The sequence below is a fragment of the Cynocephalus volans genome, chromosome 9 (assembly GCF_027409185.1).
Source record: "Cynocephalus volans isolate mCynVol1 chromosome 9, mCynVol1.pri, whole genome shotgun sequence".
NCBI classification, from domain to species: Eukaryota; Metazoa; Chordata; class Mammalia; order Dermoptera; family Cynocephalidae; genus Cynocephalus; species Cynocephalus volans.
The window spans coordinates 76281717-76301977 of NC_084468.1; the positions used below are offsets into that span (position 1 = coordinate 76281717).

The 20261-nt window shown below is 35.8% G+C and overlaps 1 protein-coding gene across 2 annotated transcripts in view; it reads left to right on the forward strand.

Annotated features, from left to right (window-relative positions):
- HERC6 (HECT and RLD domain containing E3 ubiquitin protein ligase family member 6) overlaps nucleotides 1-20261 on the forward strand; it is a 58584-nt gene that overhangs the window by 32301 nt on the left and 6022 nt on the right. The window contains exons 10-17 of one of the 2 annotated variants that reach the window (XM_063108611.1): nucleotides 537-596; nucleotides 2678-2771; nucleotides 5059-5248; nucleotides 7640-7794; nucleotides 11439-11552; nucleotides 11877-11984; nucleotides 16344-16514; nucleotides 18088-18231. In XM_063108611.1, the coding sequence (XP_062964681.1) occupies nucleotides 537-596; nucleotides 2678-2771; nucleotides 5059-5248; nucleotides 7640-7794; nucleotides 11439-11552; nucleotides 11877-11984; nucleotides 16344-16514; nucleotides 18088-18231 (1036 nt within the window). The remainder of the gene's footprint in view (nucleotides 1-536; nucleotides 597-2677; nucleotides 2772-5058; nucleotides 5249-7639; nucleotides 7795-11438; nucleotides 11553-11876; nucleotides 11985-16343; nucleotides 16515-18087; nucleotides 18232-20261) is intronic. The other variant, XM_063108612.1, reaches the window with a different exon arrangement.

Consider the following 20261-nt stretch of genomic DNA (forward strand, 5'->3'; position numbering starts at 1 on the left):
AGTCTGAGTCATTTTATCCTAGACGTAAGAAAGAGGGTTTGGCTTTGTTGTGAAGGTATTTTCATTTCAACTGTGATTCTCTTTCACCACCTCTTAGTTTGAATAGGTCATCGATGTATTTATTCATTCATTTCTTATTTAGTATAAATAGGAGATATATGGAGGACATATGATATCCCAGGCACCTTGCTAGGTGAGGGAGGTGCAGGAGTGAATCAAAAAAGCTCTCAAAGCCTTCAAGAATGCAGACTGTTTTCATAACGTTATAGTTTACACTCTGGAGTTCCATGAGTTTGGGTCTGCAGAAGGATGGATTTTATTTCAATCTAGATGACTTGAACAAATCAACTATAAAGGATTTTGTTGAGATTTAGCAATAATATGCACAAAGTATACTCAGAGTTTGGGAGACTCTTAAGAGAGTAGTTATTTTCATTAGTAGTGATTCCATATCATTAGTTATTTATTCAGACATAAGACATAGGAGGCATGCTTTACAGTATGTAGTGACTTAACCCTTGTTATTACTTTTGCAGTGAAATTAGAATGATATTTTCATCTCCTGCTTGCCTGACTGCGAGTTTTTTAAAGAAAAGGTAATATACTTAGATTTACCTTCATTTAACACTGTGGAATATATAAAATGAGATATTTTGAGTCAGTTAAAATCGCAAATTTTGTTGTCTATGCACAAAAAGTTCAACATGGAGAACTCCATAGGTTGTTACAGAATTCTTCCATTTTATAAAGTAATTTTCTATTAGATCACTGTAAGTTGTAATTCCTAATTAACATTGTTTACTTCCTATATACTGCCTTCCTGTATCATGGGATTGGAAGGAATGGTGTTTTTTCAGGATCTTTGTATCCACAAGTGATCAGCTAAACCTAACATTGCTTTAGTACTTAGAGGCCAAGGGCGAATTTAACAACTCTTACTGTGCAGGATCAATAAGGAAAATAGATTTATTTTGTCTTTAACTCACTGTTAGAGGAAAATGTGATTTCTCTCCTTTTGAGTTTAAACACTCGTTCTGATTCAATAGTTTAAACAATTTCTTTAATGTTCAATATTTGGTCTTCTATTTCTGCTCCTACCCTCAAGCTCTCCAATATGGGAACTAGGTGTAAAAGGGAGAAGAAGGCAGGATAGCAGTGTAAAGGGATTTAAGGATCTCAGACTGCCCTCTGCTCTCTCTGGAGGCTGGTGCCCTGCTTATTTGTCTGCAACTGGTGTAATTCATTCCAGTTCTCCTTCACCTGGTCAGGTCCTGTTAATTTGGTCTCAAGTTGGCTCCCTGGTTCAGAAGATGGTTGTACACATCTTCTATGCCCTCCTGGCCGCTAGGTGGTACTCAACTTAACCCCTGTTGCTATTCCCCTACACAATCCCCAGCAGCCCCATTGGGTATTAACTCTAAGAATGATTTAGAATGCCTCTGGGCATTTTGAGGGGACTAGAAGAACTGAAGGAACCATTGGGTACCAACAACTTCACCTGGGAACTCGAGAAGCCCAGGAAAGCTAAATGTGATGACTTCCTGTTGGCAGCTCATGAGGTAGTATCTTTCTAGAATCCAAAAGCATCCCTATTCATCTACTCATCCCTGCTTATTCCAGCCAAAGAAATCAGGACACTGCTTCTTTTTCTTCTTCCGCCATGTTTCTTAAGGGAGAAACTCTCCCAGACAAAGTATCCACTTTCTTCCCCACTCTAGCCTCAGGCTAATCCTTACTGTATGTAGAAGTGTCTTTTTTACATTAAGAATATTATCTTTCTAAAGTAGAAAAGTATCCATGCCTGTGAAGAACTCTTAACATGCCAAAGTTTGCAAAGGAGGATACATTTTAAGGAGAAATTTACAATACTTTTAGTACTTCCATAAATATTTTAGCCCTAATATTATTATCGATCAGTTAACCCAGCAAGCATAAAATATTCCTTGATAATGCGTTATAAAAAAAATTGTTAGACTTGTTGAATGCCAGTTCCTTAAATACCACCAAAACAACTTATCTTGATAAGACAGACCAGGCAGAACACCACGCATGGACAGAACTTTGGTAGTGTTTCTGAGAGGTGACAACAGGTCAGAATTTATTGAGAATTGGGAGTTTGGTTTAAGGCAGGTCTTTCAACGTGGGAGGGGAAGACTAGGGGCTTGATTAGGATTGTGTAAATATAAAACAATCCAGGCTGGGTGGAAACAGCAAGGCAGGGGATGCTTTCCATTGAAGAGTTAATGGGAAGTTTTTATAATGAACAATCAAGCCATTTGCCTGGGCAAGAGTTTCCTGAAATAGTAAAGTGATGCTAATGAAAACAGTGGAATTGCAAGGTTATGTAAATACAAATGTAAGGTATGTGGGTGTAGGTAGTTTCAGTTCTCAATGTGCAAACGAACGCATAGATGGTCTGTTCTGAGATTCAGCATATAAAATTTTGTTAATATTGCAGCCCAAACTTGATCTAACTACTCTCTTTTAACAAGGAGAACATAAAATTAATAATTTTTTTGTGTCAAGTAAGATGATTATTTTGTGAAGGAAGCAAGGTTTAAGGAAAAAAATTTATATCTTAAATATAATAAAATAAAAAACAAGTAATGACATATGACGTTTGGAAATAGCCCTTTCCATCTGTTTATGTGTTTTTTTACATTTCTTGTGTCCAAAGAGAAACTGGAGAAAAGATCGTTAGTGATGTGGACTTACAAATGGCAGGAGATACCTTCAAGAAGTTAACAGAAAAGGAATGGATTTCTTTCATGGTAATAACCAATACTTATTTGAGAAATAGAACAATAGAATTTCTTTATAGGAACAAGTATGATTGCAGTGTAATTTTGTTGGGAGCTGAGTGAGAGGGGACTATGATTGGGACAGGCAAAGGGGCTAGTGTTCATTATGAAGTTACTGTATTTCAGACACTGTTTTAGGTGTTGGCATTTATTTTCTTATTGAACCCTTAAATGTACAATAGATACAATATTTTTATTTTTAATATGAGAAAAACAATGCTTAAGAGGTAAATAATCTCTAACATGACGTATGAAAATAGCATTGGTTTGGGAAGCAGGATAATCTTATCTTGGACTGGGAGACTGAAAAGCCCATTCTCTATTTTGAGATGAACCTCACATCTATTTGAGATGAATATCTGCTTCTGAATATCCCCTTCTCTTTGGGTCACATTTTCTTTACCCGTAAGTTATGTTCATTTTAAAGGTCTATTTCAGTTTAATGTTATGTGATTCCAGGTTGTATTGGGAGGAAAACTTTTCCTCTATCAATTTAGGTTTGAGTATGTGTTGGGGAATTGGGGCCTTCAAATTAACAATAGACAGATTAACAGGATGTCTTCATTCTTTTGGGCTGCTATAACAAAATACCATAGACCATGTGGCTTGTAAACTACAGAAATTTATTTCTCTCAGTTCTGGAGGCTGAGAAGTCCAAGTTCAAGGCACCAGCAGGTTTGGTGTCTTGTGAGGGCCCACTTCTAGGTTCATAGATGACTGTTTTTTGCATGGCAGAAGGGGCAAGGAAGTTCTCTGGGGTTTCTTTTATAAGGGCACTAATCCCATTCATGAGGGCTCCACCCTCATACCTAATCACCTACCAAAGGTCCACCTCTTAAAACCATCACATTGGGGGCTAGAATTTCAACATATGAATTTGGGGGGACACATTCAGTTTATAGCATAGGAGAAAAGAAAACAAGTTTTATTCACTGGCATATGGGAGCATTCAGATGAAGAGTCTCCTTGAACAGCTAGGATAAGGATTTATATACCAACTTAATAGTGGAAGGGGAGAGGGAGAAAGAGTTCCTATGGGAAGACTAAATGGGCTTTTATGGGGACAAATGGGAGATATGAAGTTTGTGATGTTTGCTTATGCAGTTTCTCATCCAGGTGTGAGCAGTCTGGTGAGTGTTCTCCTTCCTGGTAGTGAAGCTCCCCGAGAGGGGATTTGCAGCAGCTTCATTCTCGGAAGGCTGTGCTTTAGTCAGATAAGGGACGCTCCAAAAAGGCTTTTCTGCACCAGCTCTATCTCAAGTGTCTTCAGTTTAAAGTAATCTTTATACCAGTTGGTGGGTCCAAGTGGGTCTCTACATTTGGAAGGGGAAGCGGGAGAGTGTTCCTTAATGTGTAATAGATATTATCAAGTATATTTTTAAAATGAATTTATTTAGGTGATGTGGGAAATAACTTGGGGTGCTATTCCCAGTATGAGTTCCAAAGAACGTTAGTTTCACAAAAACCTCCTTGAAAAAGGGTTCTCAATGAAATAACTTTGGGAAAACTGCATATTATTATGGAGTCATTATGCACATTAGTAAATCAAAGATGCTATATGATGTCATATACTGAAAGAAATCTAACTTTTTTGACACTATTATTGTTGGAGTTATTTGACTTTGTGATACTATTTTCCTATGCCTTTACATGATTATTAATAAGATTAAATAAACTGATTTACACGAGATCACCTGACACATGGTGAGTACTCAAGGAATGTTCAAACAAATATAAAGAATTCCATACAAATTATTCCCATTAGTATGTTTTTATATATTTCCTATTTTAAAACCTTACCTGTAGGTGAAATTAATAATATTCACAGCTATTTTTGCTGTGAAAAATTTTTACTAAGATGTGGGGAAAAAAGACAGGAAGAAATGGATTTTGTGGGGGAGGGGTGGAGGGTAACAGCTGCTCCTTCTAGAAGGAGGAATTAGGTGTGACCTGTATACAATATTGCTTTTGGATTAGTTCTGAAATCACAATTCACTCAGTGTGTCCATGCACATGTGATTTCACTTTATTTCCTTCATGCACCCTGATATAAAATGGGGAGGATGGTTCTCATAGACTACCTCAAGGCATTTGGGATATAAGGAGTCATGGAGTTTCATCAATATGTTTCAGAAAGACTAAATGATTATTCCAATTTGAATATGGTAGGATGAAACCCCAGATCCCATAGCTTGTTTCTCAGTACTCTGTATCTAATATATCCTGGGCCCTTTTCCTGATCCTATTTCGACCACAGATAACTACATGTCTCAGGGATAATTTGCTCAAAGCTCTTCCATGCTGGTCTCCCTACCAAGAAGCTTTAGAAGTTTTTCTCCTGCTACCAGAATGTCCTGTGATGCATGATTCTAACAACTGGGAAAGCCTGGTGGTTCCATTTGCAGAGGCTGTTAGTAAAATGAGTGACAAATCTTTACCAGTCCTGAGTAAGTTTTCTGTCACCTTTTCTGTACTCTCAATAAGAGTCACTGTCTGAAGCAGAAGTTGTAGCAAAATTTGGATAGAAGACTTCAAAATATACAAACATTTGAGTACATGGTGTGTGAATTATCGAAAAAATAAATCTAAAGCTATTATAATCATTATTGTTATCAAACACAGCAGGTGTAGTTTTTATACTTGGACACGGCTTTGACGTAAATTTGAAAACTACAGAGTATCCAGTCCAAATAAATCCATGCTTTAAAACTTTTGCTCCTGTTGTTTTAAGACTTTAGACATTTTGACCAGAGGTGATGAAAAACAAATGTAAAATTTGTGTTATTATTATTTATTTTTCTCAATACGTAGAAAGTCCATTTACAATCTTGAGCTTATGTTGAAGGTCCAAAGCTTAAAAGGTACAAAGTATTGTACAGTGAAATATAAGCCACTCAGTTCCCCTCGCAGAAGGCTGATTCTAGTTTCTCGTGCAACCTTCTAAAGATATTCTCTATACTCATATATAAGCACATACAAATGTATTCTTCCCTTTTTTCTTTTTTTTTTTTTTGGCAGCAATTTACATTCTTCTTCAGCAACTTGTTTCTTCCCACTTAACAGTATGTTGTGGAGATCATTCCGTTACAGGACCTACAAAACCACCTCATTCTATCTAATGGCTGAAGAATATTCTATTGGGAGGATATTATTATGGATAGTGATTTTTACTCTTTTGCTTTTATAACAGTGCTAACATGCATATTTCTTTGTACATATATAAATTTGTGCATGCAGAAAAAATTCCAGGAAGCAAAATTACTGGGTCAAGTTGTATGTGCATTTTTATTTTGAAACGTTTTGCCCAAGGACCCTCCACAGAGTTCCAGGCCACCGTATCACCCAACTTTAAGTGGCCACCATTCACACTGTAGTCTACATAAGTTGCACCCTTGGAGTTGGGCAGCACTGCAGGCCTGACAGAGGATGTACCAATTTACACTTCATCAATAAATATGAAAGTATCAGCCCGCATACTTTTCAAGTGTTACCAAATTTTAACCTGTGCTGTTCTGAAAAACAAAACAAAGCAAAAACTCTCTTAATTTTAATTTGAAGTTTTCTTATTGTGAATGAGGTTGTGCTGGTTTTCTTATATCTCATATCTCATATCCATTTGTGTATCATATTCTGTGAACTATTGATTCTTCCCTTTTTCCATTGGTTGTTAGTAGTCTTCTATTTTATTTTAGGAACTTTTGAACTAGTAAAGCAATTAACCCTTTATTAATAATATGAATTCCACGTATTTTTTTCCTTAACCTATTTAAAAAAAATTTTTTTTACTTTGTGTTATTTTTGCCATGCATAATTTAAAAAAATACTTTATGCAGCCTACTACATTAATATGTTCTTTATGACTTCTGGGTTTTGGGGGTCATACTTCAAAAAGCCTATGTCACTCTGGAATTTTAAAAAATTCCCATGTACTTATTATAACTTTTATTATTGCATTTTTATGTTTAAATCTTTGATTCATATGGAATTTATCTTGGTTGAAATTTATTTTTTTTCTGGATCAGTTTCCAGTTGTCCCACATTTATTAAATGATCTGTTTCATTCCCACTAATATGCAATACCACCTTTATCATATACTAAAATATCGTGTGTATTTGGGTCCATTTATGGAATCTTTACCCTGCTACATTGATCTGCTTTTCATGCTTTTGGGTAATTCCGTTGTAATTACATTAGCCTGTATTTTAACATTTGATAGTTTTGTTTTCAGAGAACTGTCTTTTAAAGGTACCAAAATCCAGGTTGCAATCTCAGTAGTATTAAATTATATAGTTATTGAGTATTTAATATAACACCAGTGTCAAAGGTTCAGATCCCCATACTGTCCAGCTGCCAAAAAATATAAACAAACAAACAAACAAATAAATAAATATCGATGTACCAGGTATTCATAAAATTTGAAAACAAAGATAATATTATTTCATTTTTTACAGATTAAAATATTCTGATGACACTGTGTGTGTGCATGTGTTCACCTATGATGTTTTCAGGCCTTATAGATACCCTATAAAACTGTCAGTTTAAAAACCATGAAGTCAATTAATTAAGCATAAATGTGAAACATTAATAAATTTCTTCAAATTCTGAATTTGAGCTTTTAATTCTAATGATACTTAATCAGGGGAAAAGTTTTTTTCCCACATCTGTGAGTAATAAGTGTTGTCCAGGGTGATATCCTTAGAAAAGATACTTTATGAGCTATGCCATGAGAAATGGAAAATATTATGTATTTCTTACATTAAAGAACCCAGTAAAAACTGAGGGATCTAGGGGGCAAGGGGGAGACCATGTTTATCATGACTGATTTTATACCCCTCAGAGAAATGTTGGGCATCTCTGCAAGAATCTTCTCTGAACACACTGGTCCAGATGCTTAAAACAGCCATCATCTCTCAACTACTTCGTTGGATTGGAACTGATCAGGGTCACCGTAATGTTAAAGTTCTTCTAGGAATGATGAAAGAAGTGTATAAGGTAAGGGTTCATCTAAAGGAATGTATATAACATTTTATTAAATCAAAACCCGTTAGGTCTTAGCCAGTTGGAGTCTTAAGAAGTCAAATAAGAATCATGAGGAGTCAAATATTTTTAAAGTGATGTATAAAAGAGAAAAGTTTAGCATAAAATAAGTGGGGATTTAAAAAGTGAGAAACTTTATGAGGACTTAAGGTGATTTGTAATGGACTTTCATTAAGTACACTGAGGATACTGCTCACGCAATATGAAACAACATGGATGAATCTCATCAACATAATGATGAGCAAAAGACTTACACAAAAGATTATGGGCTCTATGACTTCTTTTACATAAACTTGAGATAGTCAAAGCTAATCTATAATGATAGAAATCAAAATGGTGTTACCTCTTGGTGGGGTGGGCAATTGACTTGGAAGGATCATGGGGGAGCCACTTGTGGGCTGCCGGAATGTCCAATGTCTTCACGTGTTCAGTACTTACCCAAGTGTATGTATGCGTAAAAACTCACCAAGCTGTGCATTTAAGATTTATGCACTCAGGGCTTGGGTGGTTGCTTAGTTGGTTAGAGCACAGCCTTGTGACACCAAGGTCATGAGTTTTAATCCCTGTACTAGCCAGCCACCACAAAAAAAAAAAAAAAAAAAAGGTTTGTGCACTTACTGAATGTGTGTTATAGTTTAGTAAAAATTAAATAAAAAGAATCAAAGATGAGAAAGTTCCCAGAGGACTGTGTCACATCATTTGACTCTTAACTGTCCATATCAGAATATTTGTTAAATCCTACTAAAGGAAGATCAGGTGAGGCCACTAGGATTTGGTGTCCACATGCTCTGTGGCCCTGTTAACACTGGGGGGGGCGGTCACCAGAGTGCAAAGTCTATTCTAGTAGGGCTGCCTGGAGTCAGTGGTGTCCACAAGTCACAGGGCTTGGTTACATTGTCCTCATTCTGCTTTAAGTGGTAGTCCCAGTAAATAGGGTTTCATTCTCTCTTACTATATACAGGGCATCATGGCAGGACGCTGTTTCTTACATCTAACTTTTTTTTTCTTCTAGGTTACTTTTACTTCTTAATAAAGTACATCTCTTTCCCTGGTGCTCTATAGTATTGCCTGTGTTGAAAATCAAGTACACATTTAGCCATGGGTCTGTTCATCTAACCTTATACCAGTACAACACTGTCCTAGTTACTGTATCATTATAATAAATATAGATAAGTGGTAAAGTCTTTCAACTTTTTAATTTTGTTTAGTATTGTTGTTGCTCTTAAATGTAAACTTTAAAATTAACTTGTTATTCCACAAATTCCATCTGTTGGGATTTTGATTACATTTTTGACCTGGTATTGAATTAAATCTAAAGAACAATTAGGGAGAGAAGACAACTTTACAATATCGAGTCTTCCAAGTCTGATCATGATATAGCTCTTCATTTATTTAGGCCTTCTATAATTTCTTACAATAATATTTTATAGTTTTCTATGTAGAAGTCTTGCAGTCTTCTATTAGATTAATTCCTGAATGCCTGATATTTTTGCGTGATTGTATGTCTTTTTTAAACAGCTTTATTGAGATATAATTTACATATACAATTCACCATTTAAAATGTACAATGGAATAGTTTTTAGTATTTTCAGAGTTGTGCAACCTTCACTACAATCAGCTTTAGAACATTTTCGTCACCCAAAAAGAAGCCCTTGTACCCATTAGCAGTCACTCCCAATCCTCTCACCTCTGCCCCAGCTCTAGGCAATCACTAATCTACTTTCTGTCTCTACAAATTTTGCCTATTCTGGACATTTGATATAAATGGAATCACACACGATGTGTTCTTTTGTGACTGCCTTCTTTCACTTAGCATAATGTTTTCAAGGTTCATCCATTTTGTAGCATGTAATGAGTACTTTATTCCTTTCCATTGATGAATAATAAATAATTCACTATATGGAATATCACATTTTATTTATCCTTTCCTCACCTGATGAATATTTGGGTAATTTCCACTTTTTGACTCTTATGAATAATGCTGCTATTTATATTTGTGTACAAGTTTTTGTGCCATATGGCAACTCTAGTTTAATCTCATGAAGAACTGCCAGACCATTTTCCAAAGTGACAGCATCATTTTGTTTTCCCACCAGCAATGTATAAGAGTTGTGTTTTTTCTATAGTCTTGTCAACACTTGTTATTACCTGTCATTTTAATTATAGTCATCCTAGTGGGTGAGAAATTATATCACTTTGAGGTTTTGATTTACGTTTCCCTGATGGCTAGTGATGTTGAGAATCATTTCATATGCTTATTGACCATTTGTGTATCTTTTTGGAGAAGTGTCTATTCAGATCTTTTGCCCATTTTTAAAATGGTTTATTTGTCTTAAGTCCCTTATGAAATATATAATTTGCTAATATTTTCTCCCATTCTGTGTTATCTTTTCACTTTCTTGATGGTGTCTTTTAAAGCACAAATGTTTTTAATTTTGATGAAATTTAATTTATCTACTTTTTCTTTTAAAAGTTAAATTTCTGTTTGTCTTCGGTGTATAGAAATGCAGTAAGTTTTGTATATTAACCTTGTTTTTAGCAATCTTTCTAAATTTTCTATTAATACTAACCTGTTGATTATTTGTACTTCTCTGCATACAGTCATATAGCTTGAGAATAATAAGTTTTATTTCTTCCTTTTCTTTTTCTTTACTTATCTAGGACTTCCAGTATAATGTTTTACAATCTTGTTGTGATCTCAAAGGGAAAACATTAAGATTATGTTTTGCTGTGGCATTTCTGTCTATACCTTTAAAAAAAGATTAGGAAAATTCCATTCTATTTCTAGTTTGCTAAGAGTCTTTTTTAAAAATGGGCAAAAGTTCTGAATAGAAACCTCTCCAAAAAGATACACAAATGGTCAATAAGCATATGAAATGATTCTGAACATCATTAGCCATCAGGGAAATGTAAATCAAAACCACAAAGTGATATTAAAAATGCTTTTTCTGTGTATGATGGCAAAATACAAAGAGTTTCAGCTGTTAAACTAAGCTTGCCTGCTTGAATTAACCCAACTTGCTCAAGATGTTTTATAGATATAGATCTCAAAGATTCAGTTTGCTAATATTTTGTTTAGAATATTTGTATACATGTTCATGAATGAGATTCATCTGTTGTTTTACTTTCTCATAATGTCCCTCTCAGGTTTCTGATTTAGCTGGTGCTGGTCTCATGAACTGATCTAGGACATATTCTATTTTTATTCAGTGGAAGAGATTATATAATATTGGCATTATTTTCCTTAGATGATTGTAAGAATTAATCTGTGAACCCTTTTGGATCGGGAGATTTCTTTGTGGGAAGTTTCTAAAATTACAGGTTTGAATTTTTTTTTTTTCTTTCCAGCAGCTGGCTGGAACAGGGATCCAACATCTTATATCTTTAACAATATTTCCTTATGAAAACTGGAGATATTATAGGTCAGAAAATGGAAATTTTATAGAATTCTACTTCATCAATGACAAATGTTTTCACTTTGTAGACTTCTATTTTAACTATCTATGTAATAGCCATACTATTATATATGTATAATACATATTATAGATTAAATCATTTATCAATAGAAAATGAAATTCACAAGTCATGTTTTCTTTAAGGTAAACAAAGCTAACTGTCTACTGCCAGAAAATACTTTCAACATAAATGAACTCTCGAACTTGTTGAACTTTTATTCAGAGAGACAAAGACTGTATCTTCGGAATAACAACCTGGTAAGAATAATATTTTTTATGGAAATTTTCATACTTGAAAGGGGACATCTTACTGTGGTAGCTGGGTAGATATCCCTTGATAAATCAAGATTTGAACATTTTCTCATTGTAATGCTGAATTTGCTAAATTAGACGATTACTAAAAATTTAAACATCTTTCCCTCACAAAACAAATGCATTTTCTTGGAAATTTGTTTCTAGGTCATTTGGATTCTTAAAAACATATGCCAAAAAGTATAGAGAGAAATAATTTAACGTGATAAGGTAAAGGAATAAAGTTTTTTTCTTTTTTTTAATTATCAAAACTATTATTTTTTTTTTTAGGTAACTGCAAAAAACCCCAGTCCTGTTATTTTCAGTGACTTTCCATTTATCTTCAATTTGTTATCCAAAATTAAATTATTGCGAGCTAATTCATATATAAAGATGATGGTACGTATGAAAAATTTCAAACATATATTAAGTAGTGATAATGACATAATGAACCCCATCACCAAGATTGATTAGTTATCAACATTTTGCAACACTTTATTCATCTATCACCTTTGTTGTTTTTGTAGTTGTTACTGTTTTTGCTAAAGTATTTTAAGGCAAATCCCAGGCCCAATTTCTTTCCCCATCTCCATATGTTGGTGCATTATTGCTCATTGTCTCACTCTTGTTCATGCTGAGGTTCATCAGCGGGTTCATGTGGTGACCACATAATTCTTCCCTTGTAATGTTCTCATCAATTTTTTATTTAATACTTTCATACATTATTTTCATTAAGATTGGCAATATGACAGTATTTGTAAGCCTATCATTCTTTTCAGAGTCATTAACTGGAATTCTGTAAAGAAGAGCATTTCCTTATCAATCAGGGTATTTGGTTACCCTAAAATGGTTAGAAACCATTCACATAGGAAGACAGAATAATGCTTAGACCTTTCTTTTTAATTATTTGATGTTGCCAAGTTACCCTACATAGAGTTTGCAAATACCTCTTTCACATGCTCTCACCAATGCAAAGTATTACCAAGCTTTGTGATCTTTTCCAATTTGGTGAGGAATCATAAAATTTCAGTTTAATTTGAATTTCTTATTATTTAATGTCGTAGTCCTCACTTTTTTATATATAGTATCCCTTGTTTTCCTACTGTGAGCAATACTGAAACTGCCTAATAAACTATTCCTTCTCTCTACTTTCCCTCTCCTCCTCTATCCAATTTTAGTTACTACTATGTTCTTAGTATCAGTCTTTGGATTTGTGTGTCTCCTTAAGCTTCTTGGAGCTTGATTTATAAGCTCCAACTGATATTCTTTTATTTCAACATAATGCCTGTGAGTCAGTCAATTAGTTTATTCTGCTCTCACCCTTCTGCTCCTTTCACCCTTCAACTCCTTTTCTGGTAGTTGTATTATTCCCACATAACATTTACATACTATTTTGTTTCTTTTTTTGCCATCAGCCTTAGTTCTCAAGTGTATATCATGCTCATCCCCCAGACATATTCTAAAGAATTTCCAACAATTTTTTTATTTCTGAAGTTTTCTAAGTCATTCCTCAGGAAAGGTTTCTATCTATTTATCTGTGATGTTTATACTGTAAAGACTCACAGGAATCATACCCATTACTTTTATTAATAATTTAAAGGATACAGATCATCTGGGTGAAGCACAGGAAAGTCTGGGACATCACATGCACAAAAGGAGCCATTTCAGTTATAAAACATTCCTTTTTTATACCCTATTAATTATATAGCTTACATGCCATTGTCCAATGTGCCATGCCCTGTAAATCCATAAATTTCAGGTTTATTTATTAATAAACTACCTAGACAGATAGGGTATATCCTGCTACCAGCACTCCATAGATAAGGACTCTCCCTCTAGTTACTATTATTGGTGTCTGTTATCAGCATGTTTACAAATAGATTTGACCAGGTCATCTCCTTTTGTTTCTTAATCCTTTTATTTATTTATTTATTGGCAGCTGGCCAGTACAGGGATGAAATCCTGAATCCTGGTGTTATCAGCACCATGCTCTAACCAACTGAGCTAACCAGCCAGCTCTCCTTTCAATTATTAAATGGTTTTTATTTTCCTAACATCCCTGGTAAAGGTAGAAAATAAACTAAGCCTTTTCTTCCCAAACATAACTTTCCCATATGTTTCCCTTAAACAAGTCCTTCCCTTGATGGTGTTTTCTTCTATGGCAATGATTCTCTCTGTCTAATCTGACTACTCCATTAGTGAGAAGTTGAGGGCTGAGTGGACAGTGAACCCAGGCAGGTTCCACTTTATGAAGGATTAGGAAAGTTTTGAGGACAAGAAAACTCTTATTTGTAGTTGTCATGAGTGAAGTTGGAAAGTAGACATCACAATCGCGCTCTCCAAAGGAGAGATGATGGACATATCTAAGATGTAAGCTCCAAACTGGGTTACCAATTCAAATGTGTCAGCGTACAAAGGGAAAATCAATGTATAGAGAACTGGAGTAGAGAAGCTGGAAAATAAAATAAATGCAGGTTTCCAGTCCAGCTCTTGGTTAGGTAAGAGAAGGTACAGACCCCTCTCTCTGCTTTAACCAGTGGAGAACATTGCTGGCCACTCCCTGTCACGCTGAACGTATTGTTCAGCCGTCAATATTGCTGATGCTGCAGACTCATGGGACACAGCAGGAGATAACCTACCACTAAAAAGAACCAGAGATGGGACTTGTTATATTTCCCTACAAACCTGGAGATTCTTTCCAAAAAACATCTTAAGGAAAAACTAGAAGTATCTAGTGTAATCACGCAAATAAATTTCTCAGTACATAGTTGTGGCAGGGATTTCTCAAGCCCAGAGCCACATGCACATGAGGTACATGTAGAAAGCCAATGTGAGCAAACACTCCCTGCCTAGAAACCTGCAATAGGATAGCTATTATTCCCTGATCTTGCTGTCACTATTGCAAGACAGGCCCCTAAAGGGCTACATGGGTTGATGAGTCCACAATACTCCTTTATTGTCCTTGTGATATTCTAGAAGTGTTGAAAGTCAAAGCAAGAGTAGCAAGTCCAACACTAGATTTCTAATCCAAAGGAATTCAGCAGAAACAAAAATCAGGGACTAAAGTGGTGAGGGAATTCAGAAAAGCTAAAGAGAAGTACTATTTAGGGTAGCCAGGAGCAATACTAGATCAAATGAGGCCACTTGTGGCATATTTTTAGAGAGTTGCCATAGAGATGGGGTAGATGAATTATAGTTATTTGAAGAAGAGGAGCAGATCCTCTCTGAGCAAGTCTTTCCTCTTGTCTTTTTTTTTTTTAAGCGAATGCTTAATATACTTGTAGCAGTAAAAGGAATGAAACAAGAATTAGAATTTTATAATATATATTAGACATTTATGTAAAAGATGTTTTGTTTTTCAGAGAAGTTTCCCCTATTTCCCTATTTATTTTCTGTCTTCCTCAGAGCAATAACTAGTAATTACTACTCTCATGGGTAAGCTGCTCCTTTGTGTTGGACAGTGATTACATTTTTATGTTTCACATCATTATCATCTCTCAAAACTCTATCCTTCAGAGTACCTTCACAGCACAGTCTCACAGGAAAATTGTACTCCACTCAAAGTAGAAAAGCCTAAAGAAATTAGAGCAAACTGCAGTCAAATTCATGTGAATAAATGCTAGGGGCACAAGAATTTTTAAGTACAGATTCAGTGACAGAGTGTGTACTGGCACAAACCTTCTATTTATTCATATTATTAAAACTGCAGTAATAGAAATGAAAGCTATATTAGTGAAAAAGGAACTCAGGAATGAGGTCATTAAATATAACTATATATATTTTAAATATAAATACCATGTATTTCCTAATTAGTATCAGGTAAATATCTGAACTTTCTATCCTGAATTCTGGGCTCAGAGAAAAAGGTCAGAGACAACTACAAAGGTGATTCATATTATTGGGTCCATTTTCAAAACAATGAGATCCTTTGGGAAAATCGCTTCAGTCTTCAGGTTTCTGATGGCCCTTTTGTTGGTTATCCATTCATGTCCACACCATTATTATCTGCTTTGCCTTTATTTCTATCATTGGATTCCTGTACAGCTTTTCTAGGCCATATGCAACTAACAAAAGGAGAAATCAGAAGGTATATGTATGGCTCCAGGAGTTTTTTGTAGATCCTGAGCAGAACTGGAATGACCATACAAGGAATGCACACCTTTGTCCGAGACTCAAGCTCCTAAATGTGAGAGTGCAGGCAGGAAGCAAAGCGTGGAGGAGGGCAGGACGGTGAACGGTGCGCTGGGCAAGGGCTCCGTGAGCGCTGCCTAGGCTGGACCCACCCCAGCCCGGCTCATCCACGACCACAAAGCTTCCTCTTGTCTTTTTCCTACAGCTAACATTATCCCTGAGCACCTAAACTGCCCTTATATTCCTGAGGAATATGGTGCTACCACTCTGCTGCTTAAGACTGATGGTGGATAAATGTCTCAGCCTGTTCAATACCAGTACTGCCTTTAAGGATCGTGTTTCTATGATAAGTGATCCGAGAAAGCTTTAAATTACTTAGCTGTTCATCTGTGGTGACTAATCCCCTATATATGATTCTTAGGTGCCATAGTTTCTCTAATTCTGGATCTCTTTATCTTCCATAGTGTAGATACGATGTCCTTTTTCTTAAATAATTACAATGTGAGCATATACGTAATGGCGGGATTGTTTATGCTACGCAAAATATGTTTATTTCAAGTATTAAATAATCCCTGGGATTCCTGTGAGGTAAAAAGGAGAATCCAGCTAAAATATTTCTTTTTCCAGGGGTTACAAAACACAGCAAACCCGAATTGCATGGAAACGATTGTACAAAGAATGAATGAATTCCCTCCATCACCCACATTTATACTTAGAGTCAGACGAAGTCACCTGGTTGAAGATGCTCTGCGTCAGTTAAACCAAGTTGAAGTCACTGACCTTCAGAAAGCATTAGAGGTATAATAAAAAGTGTCATTGAACATTTTTTCTGCTGTGGAGGGAAACATTCATATAATGTAATAAAAGCTATCTTAATAGTCTGCATTTGCAACTATGGTTATCAGTCTTATAGTTTCCAAATTCCCCTCTTATCCTTCAGAGAACAGCAATGGGATATTTAATTGTACGTTGGGTTATGAGTTAACTTTTAGTTACTTATAGCTCAAAAATGCTGCATAATGAACCATCCCAAAGCTTAATGGCTTAAAATAACAATAATTTATTTTACAGATCTGCAGTTTAACTGCTATCAGCCATGAGGGGAAGAGTTAGGCTCTCAGAGAAAACAGAACCTGGAGGGTGGGGCTCAGATAGGAGAGGGATTTCCCAGCATGGGTCTCCAATAGAAAACAAACTATTTTATAGGCCAGATTTTCTAATTGTATGTCTCTCTCTGCACCTATTTTTCTTTAAATCTTAACTGTGAGGCAATCAGTAGAAAGTTATTCTCCCTAATATATATATATATATATATATATATATATATATATATATATATATATATATATATAGTGCATGTGTGGCTGGCCAATACAGGGATCTAAATGCTTGACCTCGGTGTTACAAGACTGCACTCTAACCACCTATCAAAGTACAGATTCTGAACAAGACAAGGTTGTCAGGGCCCATTATGACTGAGTCCTGACCATGGCATAGGCACACTTGCTAGTGTAAATGAGCAGAAATTAGAAAATCAGAAGTAAGCTTAATTTGTTTTGGAGATATCCAGATGGGAATGTGAAGCAGGCTCTTAGACATGATGGTCTGTGGCCAAGGAGTTGATCAAAGTGGCAGCAGATAAGATCTTCCAGGCAGAGAGTAGAAAAAGAACAAAAATCTGTGAAAGGAAGCTTAGTGATGCTTACATTAGAAAGATAAAAGGAAATTAGCTAGAAAAAGACGTAAAAAAGGAGTAGAGATGTAGGGGGAAACCAAGATAGTACTGAGCCACAAAATCCATTTTTATAAAGACGAGTTGGTTAATATTAATTTCTTACCTAAGGGCTATGGGCAATCAGGTTTGATGGTTCCTGCAGTGGTCTCACACCCAGACTGGCTGGGTGGGCTATTTAGCAGAAGCCCTAATGAGGGTACAGGCAGGAGAAAACAAATAGTTGTTGACTGTAGCCAAGGTTGTGAAGTATGAATGCTCAGATGAAGATAGACAACGAGATAGAATAATCTGGGAATTTAGTGGCTCAGGGGTTTGATGCACATCAAAACTTGCTGCGGGACACTGGTCAGCATCACTGGTGAGTGCTGTCTTACTAGCGTCCCCTTCGCTTGGTACATATAGTGGTATAAAGGATACATGCACTCACATTATACAACAATCTGAGGATAAGTAGGTTTGTGGCTTCCTCTGCTTAGCAGCAAATTAAGGGAGCTCAGATTGCAAGGAGGTAAGGGGTGTATGACTCTGGTAATTGTAGTGACCGCGGGAATGGTCATTAGAGGTTTAAAACTTTCCCATAAAGATCAAAGCATTGTATTTTCAATCAGGACCCAGGACTGTCTTGTCTTCCCTTAGGTTGAATTTATTAAAGAGATTGGTCCTGAGCGTGGAGGGGTCAGTTCAGAGTTCTTCCATTGTGTATTTGAAGAGATGACCAAGCCAGAATATGGAATGTTCATGTATCCTGAAAAGGGTTCCTACATGTGGTTTCCTGTCAATGTAAGTCTTTTATTTATTTTTTAATTTTTTGGTTAAGTTTTGATATATGTATACACCCATGAAACTATCACCATAATAAAATAATGAACATATCCATCATTGCCAAAAGTTTCCTTACATCTCTTTCTTTTCTTTTTTTTTTTTCTTACATCTCTTTCTAATCCCTCCCTCCTACTGAGCCCAGGCAACCAGTGATCTGCTTTTTGTCACTAAAGAGTATCTTTGATTTCTGAGAATATTATATGAATAAAATCATAATATAGTCTTTTTTCATTCAGCATAATTTTGCTGAGATTCATTCATGTTGTGGCACATAGCCATAGTTTATTCTCTTTTATTATGCAGCAGTATTCCATTGTATGGATATACTACAATTTCTTTACCTACTCTCCTGTTGGATATTTAGGTTGTTTCCTAAATTTTGAGAAGCAGTAATCTAGAGTGTTTCAAATTAGGAGAGAAATTATTGACAGAATCATAGAGATAACTGTTAATTCTAAAAATTAGATTCATTTTTTGTAATGATTATATTTTTGTTAATATCCTTGAACTATAAACATTTTCTTTTTCAAAGTTATAAAAAAAAAACAAAAACTTGTCTTCATTTCTCTATTAGTAACACAGACCAAACAGTTATAAAAGAATCATATATTTAGCTTCTATTTATTGGTCCTCTTTCTCATAAGCTTCCAAATTGTTCTTCCAAATGGCATTGTGGGTTTTGGAACCCATAAAGGACAGGAAAGAGGAGGAGAAAGATGAATAGGTGTGAAAAAATACTGAAAGGTGGTTTGTACTTTTTTGAAAATGATCAAACTTCCAAAAGATAGAAATGGAGGTTCCTATCTTTTACAGGCATGCCAGTAGTAGGATTTTTTATCAATCAACAAGCATTTATTGAATATTTCTTGAGGTTCCCATATGGTATTAAATATTTTGGGAAATTCAAATTAGTATACAACACCATCCCTTCCCTCTTGAAACTTTTTGTATATGTAGATGGAGTGATAACACTAACACACCAAAAACTTTACCAACTGGTTCTAAGTTACGACTTGCTGACTTGACATGTAGTAGTTACTGAGAAGCATGGCAGGGTGGGGAAAGGAAGTGCTGCTGTGGGATCAGAAGCCCAAAGTTTGAGTCTTGAGTGATGGTGGGTGTGTCATTTGGCCTCTCTGAGTTTTCAGTTTCCTCACCTATGGTGACATCATAATCTCTGCTGTATGTGCTTTACAAAGCTGTTGAGAAAACAAGATAAGGCATGTGAAAGTGTGAAAGCACCATGAAAATTTCAGGGCACTATATAAGTTTAAGGGATTCATTGTTACAACAGAAAGAAATCAATGGGGGACTGAAGTGATTGGAGAAAGTGTCCCAGAGAAGGGAAAGCCTGAGGTTGGTGGTAAAGGATAGTGATAGAGTTTGGGTATGTTGTCCCCTCCAAAGCTCATGTCAAAATCTGATCCCGAATGTGGCAGTGCTGAGAGCTGTTTGGGTTATGGAGGGTGGATCCCTCATGAACAGATTAATACCCTCCTGGGGGGTGGGTAGTGAGTTCTCGCTCTATTCCCATGAGAGCTGGTTGTTTAAAGGACCCTGCGCTTTCTCTCTCTTGCTTCCTCTCACCATGTGATCTTGCACCCACCAGCTGCCCTGCCACTTTTCACCATGAGTAGAAGCAGCCTGAGGCCTGCACCAGATGCAGCTGTCCCAGAACTGTGAGCCAAATAAACCTCTGTTCTTTATAAATTACCTAGTTTCAGGTATTCTATTAAAGCAACACAAAAACGGACAACTACAGATAGAGATGAAAACGACCAAAGAGATACAAGTGGGGTGTAGAGAGGAGAAAAGTAAACTTTACATCAATACTGGGAGACAAGTGGTTTATCCTCATTTTACAAATGAAGAAACTGAAGCTCGGAGAGATTAAATAAATTGCTCAAAGACATACAACTAGCAAGCCACCAAGCCAGGATATGAATTCAGGATTGTCTGACCTCAAAGCCCTTACTCCTAAGCATTAT